Here is a 12138-nt window from a genome sequence, read left to right as displayed (position 1 = left end):
ATAATAATAGAGACATTTTTTTTCGTATTACAATTCACATGATCGAACTTTTGCATTTTACTAACTCTGTCATTATAACGGAGTGAAGAAACTATACCTGTTTCTCGTGCGAAGAGGAGGAACGTTTATATCATGTTTTACATATGTCATAAAAGATTTAATATTCTCTCGAATGAGCTTATAATAACATGAAACGAATCTCATTTAATAATAAATATCTGTGCAATAGCATTTAAGGTAATTAAATTGAAATTTTATATCGATTGATTATCAAGACAACTGAAACTCGTTAAACATAACCTATAAGAATATCAAATTATTTCATTATTGCTTCATGAAATTGTTCCTCAGATAAATCTTTCTTTTATATGCATATATATTATTTTTTTAATATAAATAAATAATTGATGTAACCTGTGGAAGAAAAAAATTATCTAACGATTGATTCAATAAAATTTTAGGAAGTTATATTTATATAAAAATACCTAAAAGATGAAGTTAATTAAAAAGAACGTTGACAAGGATGGGAAAGGGTATAGAAACATTTAAATTTATGTATTATTATTGCTTACTTCTCGCAATTATAATATTTCTAATTTATCATTATACATTGTTATTAGGAGCATAGGCCTTGTTCCAGAAAATACAGAAGATATGTGGCATGCTTATAATATTATTGAAGAAGGAGATTTTGTCACATGCTCAACTTTTAGGTAAAAAATAATTTTATAATATACATTATATATAGAGTATTTTAAAATATATGGATATACATTTTTAATACTTATATCTTTAAATGAAATTGCTCCTAATTTATTTCTATTTTCTTTTTCAGAAAAGTACAAATGGAATCATCAACTGGAAGTTCTAGTAGTTACAAAGTAAGAACAACTCTTACTATATGCGTTGAAGGTGTTGATTTTGATACTCAAGCGTGTGTTCTTAGACTTAAAGGTAGAAACGTTGAAGAAAATAAATATGTCAAGGTATATACATTTATAAATATATTACAATTAATTTAATGTATGTGATGAAATATGGAAAATAATCAAATGTTTTTGTAGACTGGCCAATATCATACATTAGATGTCGAGCAAAATCGAAAATTTACTATTACAAAAGAGCAATGGGATTCTATTAAATTAGAAAGGGTGGAAACTTCATGCGATCCTACTCAGGTATTATAATAATTGTTATTCAATATTATAATACGATATTATAATATTGTTATCCTTTTTTTATTTTTTTCCCTTCATCAGAAAGCAGATGTTGCCGCTGTGGTAATGCAAGAAGGTATCGCACACATTTGTTTAATAACTTCCAATATGACAATAGTACGTGCAAAAATAGATCAAGTTATACCTAGGAAACGAAAAGGAAATGTTTCGCAACATGAAAAAGTAATATCTCTAAGTAGAATATTAATTTTATGTATAATAAATGATACAATTTAAATGAAAAAGAAAATATAAAAATACAAAAAATAAACAGAAAAATAAGTAAACAAAACTGATAAAAACTATTGAAACTTGTTAGGGTCTGATGCGATTTTATGAGAGCATTTTACAAGGCATTTTAAGACATATTAATTTTGACATTGTCAAATGTGTTATCTTGGCCAGTCCTGGATTTGTAAAAGATCAATTTATGGATTATATGATTCAGCAGGCAATTAAATCTGATTATAAAACGATATTAGAAAATAAAGGCAAATTTTTATTGATACATTCAAGTTCTGGTTTTAAACACTCATTGAAAGGTAATATTTTAATATATATGTATTTCAATAAATATAATAATATTATTTATGATTTTTGATTATATAACAGAGGTTCTGGCCGATCCTGGCGTAGTGTCTCGAATTTCGGATACCAAAGCAGCGAGCGAAGTTAAAGCTTTAGAAACATTCTATTCGATATTGCAAGTAGATTCTGCCAGAGCTTTCTATGGTAAAAAGCATGTAGAAAAAGCTAATGAAGCTCAAGCGGTAGAAACATTACTTATATCGGATAAATTATTTAGGTAATGTATTTTATATAGATATATATTTAAATAATAATATATTTATATAAATATGTTTTTATTTTTTATAATTTAATATTTGTCATTTTTTTGATAGATGTCAAGATGTCGCACTAAGAAAAGAATATGTCACATTAGTAGAAAGCGTCAAAGAATATAATGGAGATGTTAAAATATTTTCAAGCTTACATGTATCTGGTGAACGTATGTATAATACTATAAGGTCATTATCTATACCTAATGAAATATTATTTGCAGAACTAGATCAGCTTACTGGTATCGCAGCTATATTACGCTTTCCTATCCCAGAATTAGAAGATGAAAGCGATGGTGATCAGTCAGAAGAGGATTAAATAATAGGTTAATATTTAAAAAACTAAATATATATATGTGTACATATATATATTTATTTATACATAGATATACATACACAATTCTGTACATATTTGTGCTAAGAGCACAGTAAAAAATATCATATTAATAAAATGAAAAACAAATTATCATTAACAAATTATCATGCTCTTATTCCTATTTTAGAATTATCTAATCTCTAATTTCAATGTTTCGTAATTTTAAAGATAATTTTATTGGATATTTTATTGAATATTTGCAACTGAATTGTTAAGAAAATAAATGTCGTTAATGAAAAATGTTTAATTAAAAGTAGAAGATATATTAAATTGAGGTTATAATAATGATAAAATATAATATATGAAAACTTGGGGAATTACTTTTTTCAGGGCTCTTATTTGTACATATTTTAATCTAATAATGAAATTTCATCATTTTTTAATTGGACGTGGTAATATTGTTTTACATAATCGTGAGCGGGAGATAAGGAATTATTATATATCTTTTGAACATGATGAACACTTCATGAGAAAGCATGGAGAAGTTCATTCCAACTATTTGCTTTATTTATTGTCCTAAAATTCAAGACTATATAAGTATATTATAATTCGTATGCAAATATCGTGTTAAGTTTATAAAATATCTGTTATTTTTTATTTGGATATTTGAATATTTTCAAACAGTTACGATTGGAAAGGTTATGGGAGCTTATGGGATATATTGGTTTGATATCAGTTTCCAGCTTACCAAAAGCATGGGGAATTTTATAGGAGATATTATTATTTGGTATGTTTTACTTATACTAATTCATTCGTTAAGTATATGCAATACATATTAAATAATTTTTGTTATTTTTTAAAGTTTGTTACAAATCATTTAATGTCTTTAATTTATAAATTGTTAGTTTTATAATAAATATTAATAGAAGTTTTTATTCTGTAGCACACTGCTACTATTTTCAGTGAGTATTGTATTTGGAACCAGTGAGATTATAAAATACCTTGCAAACAACAGCGAAGAGTTGTTACAATCTACTTCATACAGTTGGATTCTTCGACTATGTTTTAACCTATTTGGTTATATTACTATTTTATTACCAGGTTACCTTATATATAAATATGTAAGGTACAGTAAATATATACAGAGAAGTGGTAAGTAAAGCGAATAATTTTATTCATTATTATGTCATATGATTACTTTATTATATTATATTATATATATATTTTTTATTTCTACAGATAAAAGCTGTATTCCAAGATTGATTCACTCATGTTTCCTTGGACACACAGAAACAGGTCTCTTAGATGCATCTTCTTATACACCAACTACCACCAGTCAACGTACGTTTACTCAGGATTGTTTCTTACTCACTTATTGCTTCCTCGGATTGCAAATTAGTTACTTGACATGGGGTTATTTACAAGAGAAAATAATGACTCAGGTATTTAGATTTATTTTAATATTATTATTCAATTTTTGTATAAATTATTAAATCAAATGTTATGTTCTCTATAGGTTTACGAGGATAGTTCTGGTAATCAGGGCAGTTTTGAAGATTCACAATTTCTAGTATTTATAAATAGAATACTTGCATTTCTCATGTCCGGATTATATCTTATTATTAAAACACAACCACCACATAAAGCACCACTTTACAAATATGTATTTTGTTCCATGTCGAACATTATGAGCAGTTGGTGTCAATACGAAGCTCTTAAATACGTTAGTTTTCCTACACAGGTAAAAATATACTTAGTTTCATAAAATGTTCATTATTTGTAATGTTATTATAATAATCGATACTATATTCTTTGTAGGTTTTAGCAAAGGCTTCGAAAATTATTCCTGTTATGATAATGGGAAAATTAATATCTCGCACAAAATATGAATATTATGAATATGTTACAGCAATATTTATTTCCGTTGGAATGACAATGTTCATGTTAAATAGTTCCGACCATCAAAAGGGTAATTTAAATAAAATATAATACACTAATTAAATATTTATGCAATTTTCTAATTAAAAGTTAACTTTTAATTTTTAGACGGAGCTACTACCGTTTCTGGTGTTATCCTTTTAGGTGGTTATTTATTACTAGACAGTTTTACGAGTACCTGGCAAAATGCACTTTTTGTTGAATATGGTACAACCAGTGCACAAATGATGTGCGCCGTAAATATGTTTTCGTGTTTATTGACTGTTACTTCTCTTATACAGCAATCGAGTTTTCCTTTAATATATTATTTCATGAAAAAGGTAAGCAACTACTAATTTCAACGAGTAATTTTATTTTATTCCATCGACACTAATGCGGATGAATTTTGATTAGTATCCTAGATTTATAGTGGATTGTTTACTTATTTCCATTTGTTCGGCGAGCGGACAGCTATATATTTTCTATACAATCTCAAAATTTGGTCCCATTACTTTTGTAATAATGATGACCATAAGACAGGTAAAAATGAATTTATTTAAAAAATTAATAATTATTATCTCTATAATATCATTTTGTGTATGTAATATCATTACATATTATCATGTAATATATTTTCAGGGATTGGCTATATTGCTGTCATGTTTAATATATAGCCACGAAATTAAAATAATTGGTATATTTGGCATACTTCTTGTATTTGGCTCAGTATTCCTTCGAATTTATTGTAATAATGTAACACGAGCTATAAAGAGACGCAGAGCTGCGGCAAATGCTGTAAAAGATTAGGATTATTTAAGTTAATTATTACGTAAAATCTCATACGATCTGATTTTTAATAATACATTATTTTAAATACTTATACACGTCTTACGATAATAATTAGATAAGACATGTATATCATCATCATAGAATTTTTATAATTCTTATTCTTCGTGTTAGATTTAATATATTGTACAGATTTTGATATAGTAACATTTAAAAACGCTTATTACAAGTTAATGTATATATATAGTATCTTTTATTTCAATTAAATTGATCATCATAGTTCCAATACACAGAGTTATTTTATATGTCTGATGTACAAATTGTTGACTATTATAATAACAAGAAAAACACATTACCATGTTATTTATTTTTAAAAAGTATTTATTTTAATATTATTATTATATATATATATATAAATAAATAGAAATATTGATGTAAATGTTTTATTGTTAACGACATTAGAAATCATTTGCATTATGATATTGCAGTTGTACAATTCGTATTCAATGAACATTTTAAACTACATTGAGAGGTAAATACACCTACATGTGAGCAGTATTGGTCATTTTTTCATTATTATTATTACTAAAAAAAAGTTATTAACAATGTTTCTAGGTTCGTGGATTAAAAAATAAGATATTAACGTAGGGGTAATATTTAATTTACTTTCTTTTTTTATAGAAGATAACTTTATTTCAGGCAGTAGAAAATATTACCATCATACTTTTACAGATTTGATAATGTGTTTATGTTAAGAATTATGGTATTAATGTTATCATAATTCAAACTATATATATTATAAATACATAAATGACTTTTCCTAATAGCTGCTTTTAAATATTGTATGTAATTATAAACTTTGTGTTAATAATTACTTTGAGAATGGATACAATATTATATAATGCTATATTAGGATTTTAACAAAAATATATATACATATATACTTTATTAATATTTTCTGCAATTGAGTTAGAAATGCAGTTTTTATTTTATACTATCTTTGGTATCATTTTTTCTTTTCATAATCTAATATGAAAATATAGTATATAACATTCGCATCATTAATTGATTTATCTATGAAAGATTTAATAATAAGAATGAATGATATTATTTGCGTATAGAAACTTTTGAAAAGGATCTAATTAAGTCTACGTCAAACCATGGCAGAGATGCTCTGATTGTTTAGTTAAGACACAATCTTGTTCGATTATAGGGAATATACGACCTTTTAAAATCTGAGTGTTTGATAATACGCAAGATATGAAAGTAAGTGTAAAATATATATAATGAGATAGTGTATCGACGTGCAACATGCTAATGTCTCAGAAACAAAACCAATAACGCACAGATCATTCTTTAGGAGATGGAGGACGATAAATTGCTATGAGGTACATGACCGAGATAATAAGCTCCAATGCTAAAATGACTAATTGTATACTACAAAGGATAACTTCTAATTTAAGCACATAATTCTGCCAAAATAAGAAATACAAAGTTGCCAACGAGCTAGGAAACGTTAAAAAAATTCCAATAAGTATTGGTAGGCCTCGTTCAGTTAAATTTCCTTTCCTTCCCAAATAGATCCTGGCACCCTCCGTTGCTATAAGGAAGAATAAGAGCGCAAACTCAGTTAGTGTAGTACTAGTGCCCGGAGATGGCAAATTAGCAGCCTTGAAGAGTCCCATGCCCAACTCGCACACAGCAAACATACCAAAGTAAAACGAATTCAAGTACATAAGAATTTCATATGTCAAGGAAGAATTCACTACTGTAGGCATTCTAAGGAGGGTTTTCCTTTATAAGGGACAACCCTAATTATCTTTCTACGCGGATATCAATCTTCGTTTATTTATTTATTGATCCTTTTTTTATTCCAGTAGAAAGGCTCCCGGGTGTGTTGTGGTTAAGAATAACTTGTCACTTTCTCTCCATTCTGAACGTGTGCTACCTTTTAGTATCGTCGTTGTTTATTCATTTCTCTTTATCGAGATTTATCGGACCGTAACGTTTTATATACACGTATGCCTGTATATATATATATACTTTTTATTTTTTTGTAATATATATATACGTCTTTTTATTTATTTTAATCACTTGCAGAAACGTGAAAACGAGGAATGTCACATTAGATCAGTGTATATAACTGTACGTACACATTTTATTATTTCTCGCGTCTCTTTCTAGCGCTGCTTTATTTTTAACCGTTAAACCAAGCCATACAATATTGCCATAATCGTGGAAAGAAATATTATTCCTCTATCTATATACGTTTATTAAAAAACGAAAAAATAATACTAAATAACTTAATATTTTTAAACAAATCCGTTTAATTTACAAATAATTTTTAAGAACAAGGATATGCTCTTGGATATTTTTATTATGCATGTTATAGACTTACGATATTATTCCCATTTCTTATGATTATTCTCGTAAAATCCCTAGGTTAAACACTTTCCATTTAAATATCAATTAATTTTTTAATTCTAATTTTTTTTTATAAAACAACAGTAATGATAATTATTAACAAAAGTAGCATTTATTTCATGCGTATTTTTTTTTCTCCCTTTCTTTACAGGTAGATAGAATGTAATACTGGAACGAATCATTTGTAAGGATACTAAGCTACAACAGAAATGACCAATTACATTCGTCCTTTTAAAAAAGATAAAGATCCAAATTCTATTAACTGCATATTAAAATTTATTATTTTAAATTTAAATGTTATTAACAATATTCATAAGAGAAAATTTTACTGCCTTTTCTCTTTAAAATATAATTTTAAAACAATAATTTTATAAACATTGTCAATCACAGTTAAACTTCTAAAGGAGGCGCCATTTTTATTTATACACGCATTCAAGTCGTCAGTTATTATTTCGGTAATTTTGTGTAAATTATGATTACTAAAAAAGTGTATTACGATTGTAATTTTACATAAGAAAATAATAAAACGATAAATATTTCATCAGAAGAATGATAAAATTAATTTTGTAATACGTGATATTATCATGGATTTGAATACGACGATTGAACTGATGATGTTAAGGTTCGTGATTTAATTTGAGAAATATAAAATTAATAATAAAATTAATTTATCTTCTAATATTTAATATGGTTGCCTGGTATATGTTCGAAATATTAATGTATAAGAATAAATTCAAATATTCAGTCTTTCACTGACGTATTTGGTATGTGTTTAACAAAAAGGTTTTTATTTATAATAAATTATATTAAAGGATTGGATTATGATTACAAAGTTATAAATTGCAACAGGGTGCATAAAGATATGTGATTATAAGTATTATTTATTTATTATAATAAAATATTGTCAATGTTTGTATTAATTATTGTAATATCAATCACACATTTATCGTATAATATTTTATTATAAATATTAATAACCATATATTAAAAATACTAATCTCAAAAATATTCATAAAAATAGATTGAATAAATAACACAGCAGAAAAAGAATGTTAAAAGTAAGTAAAAAAATTATAAGAATTTTCAACATTTTGAGATTTGCAAGATATCAAAATGGCGGCTACACGGGAAATAAATCGAAGTTCGATATACGAAGGGAGAATCGATATAATTCGATGATAAATCGATTCGATAAGTTTAATCTCAGAAGGAGGATCATTTTTAATTTGATATTTACGATCTCCCACGAGTCGAAGGTCAGAATTAAGGAAAGATATTTTCGTCCGCTCGTAAAAGCCGATGAGAACGGGGGTTTCTTTAGCGGTACAGCCGAAGCAATTTTGATAATCGCAAGGCTCGTGGTCATAACCTTAGCCGCCATTATCTTGGCCACCGCTTTTTTAATAATCCCACTGACAAACTCTCAAGTTTTTCCGACTATCCTTCGTAAAGGTAATTTAAGATTTAACCGCATTTATCCAACTATTTTATTTCATTACTTTATACCTTTTTCTTTGGAATTTTTTAAATATTATTTTCACAATATTATGTTTATTTGTTTATTGTCTTCTTCTATGTGTTTATTCTTCTTCTTCTTCTTTTATTTATTATTCTCTCTCTGTTTAATATATTATTTATTTATTGAATTAGTAATCACATTCTTGGGTCCAACTTTTATCAAATTTGGTCAATGGATATCAACGAGAAAGGATCTATTTCCCGAAAATATTTGTAATTCTCTCGTACAATTACAACGTAATGCATCACATCACTCATGGTTGTATACTAAAAATTTACTCAAAGCAACCTACGGACCAAATTGGAGAGACATTTTTGTCAAATTCGAGGACGACACTCCAATTGGTTCGGGATGTTGTGCCCAGGTACAGAGGTAAAACATAACTTCTAATGGTTTTTCATTTTTATCTTTATAAAAAAAAAAATAAAATAAAAAACTATCTTCTAATTAATATTAGATTGTATTGCATACAACATAAATAATATTTACTTATCAGTTGTTTATCGATTCGCAGGTTTACAAGGCGTGGGTTGATCTCAACGTTCATGCAGGAAGGATACAAGAGCCTCGGCTATCGCGTTTCGTTGAAAGTAAGATAGAAAGTGATATTTTTATAGATGTGGAAAATAGAAACGTTTAATAATTATATTACCGTTTTGCAGCTATCGAATATTTAAATATGGGACACTTCTTCACTTTATTGGGTAAGAAAGAAAGAAAGAGAGAAAATGGTCTAAATGAAATTGCTTTCGTGTAACATTTTGCAATAACAATCGCAGAAAAAATATTGACCAGAGAGGAACACGAAAAGATTGATCAAATTGGTAGAAAATTGCAGCCAGTTGCCGTTAAGGTCCTTCATCCTGGTATCAAAAGTCATATGAAGTATGAAAATATATATTATAAATCTAATTCTATATATTTTTTTATTTATAAAAAAAAAAAAAGATAAAATAAGAAACTAAATATGTACATATATATTTTTTCTTTTTGATAGGAGAGATTTAAAAATAATGCGAATGATTAGTAAACTCATCACGTATTTCGTACCGGATTTACATTGGCTGAGTTTAACCGATTGTATCGACGAATTTTCATTGATGATGGAACAACAAGTAAATTGTTAACTTGATATCGTATTTTTTTTCTTGATATAAATTATAATCCTATTGGTTTAATTTTCTTTACGAAGGTCGATATGAGATTAGAAGCATATAATTTGATTAAATTTACGAATAATTTTTTGAAAAGAAACGAAATAACATTTCCTCGACCTTACATGGAATATACGCGTAACGAGATATTGGTTGAAACTTTTCACGAGGGATCACCTATATCCGATTATTTCGATTATGAAAATAATAATGTACAACGTAAATTGGCGAAGCTGGGTATTACGATGATTCTTAAAATGGTGAGTGAAATAAAATGCAGACATGCACGCACATTCGAGGATCCTTCTTTGAAATAATTTCTTACCAATATAAAGAAGAGACGCTTTCTTGTCCACCGCAGGTATTCAACGATAATTTTATACATTGCGATCTCCACCCGGGTAACATTTTGGTCCAGGAAGTAAAGAAACCGACATCTACTTTTCTTGATCTTTTTTTGAGAGTCATTAGCTCTGATTATACGGAGAATGATCCGAGACTGGTAATACTCGACTGTGGTTTGGTGGTATCTCTGAACGACCGATGTCGAAAAAATCTTCGAGATGTCTTTCGATCGGTATTGATGGGAAATGTATGTATGTGTGTGGATATATATATGCGCGTGTCTGTGCATTTGCATATATAATATTATATTCATTATCGAATAATACTTTCTGTTTATTTCGTTACAGGGTGAACTCGCAGCGGAATATATATTGGAACATACATTACACATGACACCGGATCCAGATGGTTTTAAAACTACGATGAACGAAATAGTGACGAATCATCTTAAAAATCATACCAATTTAACTAACGTAAGATTTCTTTATTAATCGTTTGTATAAGTCAATTTATTTTCTTTGCCAATAACTCGCAATAGGAAAAGAAAATTATTATTATTATTATTATCATCATCATCATCATCATCATCATCATCATTGTTATAATAATATAAATTTAAACGACAAATTATAAAAAAAAAAAAACAAAAAAAAAAGGAAACCCGCGCACGACAAATAAATATAGTATAAATTTAACAATAAGTTGAGTAATATCGAAGTAAAGGTGCAACGACTTTTTCTTGAGCGGTTGTTTGAACCTTTGCAGGTGAATGTAAGTACCGTTGTGTCTGAATTATTTTCCGCGATGGTTCGTCACCGGGTGAAGCAGGACGGATCCTTTAGCAGCGTGATTCTCAGTATGGTAGTGATCGAGGGGCTCGGCCGAAGTCTAGATCCTAATATCGATATCTTTGCCGAAGTACTTCCATTTGTTTTCAATAATACCGTGTGCGGTTAAAAAACAATCAAACGAAAAGAAAGGGAAGAAGAACGTTCCTGTTAATTATACATTGGATGTTACAGTACGTATTTATATAATTTCATTTTTTATTCAATATTATATCTGATATAACAGTAATACGTTGACGACGTTATACGATCAGATAAAACAGATAAAATACGTATATTTTATAAACATTCATTTATTTCATCGAATAAAAGATATAAAGATACGGGTTGTAATTTTGTAAAGAGTACTTTTTTATTTCTCTCTCCCTCTCTCTCTCTCTCTCTTCTTGATATAAAAACGATGTAAATAACCGGGCTTCGAAATTCGAGGTTTAATGACACACTACTACCACTACTACTACTACTAGTATTACTACTACTAGTACTACTATTATTATTACTACTGCTACTGCTACTATTACTACAACTATTACATGGCAAAGGATTCGCGCGAGTTCTCGCGTGGGGAGGATGTCGATTTTAAAACGGGCTGCGGGAACGTGTAATCGCATCGGACAGAATTCCGAAGAGTGACCAGTTGTCCGTGATCGCTTCCTGGTTGGTCGACCGTCTTCGGTTGTGTCGGTATTCGTGTATCCCTCACAGATATAATATACTTATGTCTACATACGCGTTTTACGGACATGTATCGGTTGCTCCTTTAGTTGGTGTAT

At 28.1% G+C, this 12138-nt stretch overlaps 4 protein-coding genes across 5 annotated transcripts; 3 read left to right on the top strand and 1 right to left on the bottom strand.

Moving 5' to 3' along the window:
- The first annotated feature begins 41 nt into the window (after window positions 1-41).
- On the top strand, window positions 42-2533 carry LOC106787270 (protein pelota). The gene is made up of 10 exons (XM_014749484.1): window positions 42-237; window positions 462-533; window positions 621-713; window positions 836-986; window positions 1065-1178; window positions 1260-1400; window positions 1537-1759; window positions 1830-2022; window positions 2120-2226; window positions 2281-2533. The coding sequence occupies exons 2-10, from the start codon at window positions 493-495 to the stop codon at window positions 2373-2375; spliced, it is 1158 nt and encodes a 385-aa protein (XP_014604970.1). The 5' UTR covers window positions 42-237; window positions 462-492; the 3' UTR covers window positions 2376-2533.
- A 288-nt stretch (window positions 2534-2821) lies between these two features.
- LOC106787276 (adenosine 3'-phospho 5'-phosphosulfate transporter 1) lies at window positions 2822-5354 on the top strand. Its single transcript, XM_014749491.1, has 8 exons — window positions 2822-3159; window positions 3316-3524; window positions 3612-3814; window positions 3889-4113; window positions 4191-4341; window positions 4419-4630; window positions 4704-4829; window positions 4929-5354. The coding sequence occupies exons 1-8, from the start codon at window positions 3074-3076 to the stop codon at window positions 5094-5096; spliced, it is 1380 nt and encodes a 459-aa protein (XP_014604977.1). The 5' UTR covers window positions 2822-3073; the 3' UTR covers window positions 5097-5354.
- Window positions 5355-6424: 1070 nt separating this feature from the next.
- LOC106787232 (transmembrane protein 216-like) lies at window positions 6425-7574 on the bottom strand. The gene is made up of 2 exons (XM_014749428.1): window positions 7474-7574; window positions 6425-7335 (listed from the first exon to the last, which is right to left on the bottom strand). The coding sequence occupies exon 2, from the start codon at window positions 6851-6853 to the stop codon at window positions 6425-6427; it is 429 nt and encodes a 142-aa protein (XP_014604914.1). The 5' UTR covers window positions 6854-7335; window positions 7474-7574.
- A 1003-nt stretch (window positions 7575-8577) lies between these two features.
- LOC106787241 (uncharacterized aarF domain-containing protein kinase 2-like) lies at window positions 8578-11663 on the top strand. Of its 2 annotated transcripts, XM_014749438.1 has the most exons (10): window positions 8578-8951; window positions 9150-9382; window positions 9533-9608; window positions 9681-9722; window positions 9798-9903; window positions 10016-10133; window positions 10211-10432; window positions 10534-10764; window positions 10865-10990; window positions 11283-11663. In XM_014749438.1, exons 1-10 carry the CDS (start codon window positions 8675-8677, stop codon window positions 11472-11474), a joined length of 1623 nt encoding a protein of 540 aa, XP_014604924.1. In that variant the 5' UTR covers window positions 8578-8674; the 3' UTR covers window positions 11475-11663. The 2 variants fall into 2 exon arrangements, with proteins under 2 accessions (XP_014604924.1, XP_014604925.1); XM_014749439.1 differs by lacking the exon at window positions 8578-8951 and having other exon boundaries at window positions 9281-9390.
- The last annotated feature ends 475 nt before the right edge of the window (window positions 11664-12138 follow it).

This window comes from Polistes canadensis, unplaced genomic scaffold (assembly GCF_001313835.1).
Source record: "Polistes canadensis isolate GaletaPanama2010 unplaced genomic scaffold, ASM131383v1 scaffold_96, whole genome shotgun sequence".
Taxonomy (NCBI): Eukaryota; Metazoa; Arthropoda; class Insecta; order Hymenoptera; family Vespidae; genus Polistes; species Polistes canadensis.
The sequence above is the reverse complement of the archived record's forward strand: the minus strand, read 5'-3'. Positions and strand labels throughout refer to the sequence as shown.

Excerpts from the sequence above, each read along its gene's own strand:
- LOC106787232 (XM_014749428.1), bottom strand. The coding sequence starts at position 6,853 with ATGCCTACAGTAGTGAATTCTTCCTTGACATATGAAATTCTTATGTAC.
- LOC106787241 (XM_014749438.1), top strand. The coding sequence starts at position 8,675 with ATGATAAATCGATTCGATAAGTTTAATCTCAGAAGGAGGATCATTTTT. Across the intron at positions 9,609-9,680 it reads GCTATCGCGTTTCGTTGAAA|CTATCGAATATTTAAATATG; the intron begins GTAAGATAGAAA and ends ACCGTTTTGCAG. Across the intron at positions 10,765-10,864 it reads GATCGGTATTGATGGGAAAT|GGTGAACTCGCAGCGGAATA; the intron begins GTATGTATGTGT and ends ATTTCGTTACAG.
- LOC106787270 (XM_014749484.1), top strand. The coding sequence starts at position 493 with ATGAAGTTAATTAAAAAGAACGTTGACAAGGATGGGAAAGG. Across the intron at positions 987-1,064 it reads AAGAAAATAAATATGTCAAG|ACTGGCCAATATCATACATT; the intron begins GTATATACATTT and ends ATGTTTTTGTAG. Across the intron at positions 1,179-1,259 it reads CTTCATGCGATCCTACTCAG|AAAGCAGATGTTGCCGCTGT; the intron begins GTATTATAATAA and ends TCCCTTCATCAG.
- LOC106787276 (XM_014749491.1), top strand. The coding sequence starts at position 3,074 with ATGGGAGCTTATGGGATATATTGGTTTGATATCAGTTTCCAGCTTACC. Across the intron at positions 3,160-3,315 it reads ATAGGAGATATTATTATTTG|CACACTGCTACTATTTTCAG; the intron begins GTATGTTTTACT and ends TTTATTCTGTAG. Across the intron at positions 4,631-4,703 it reads TATATTATTTCATGAAAAAG|TATCCTAGATTTATAGTGGA; the intron begins GTAAGCAACTAC and ends AATTTTGATTAG.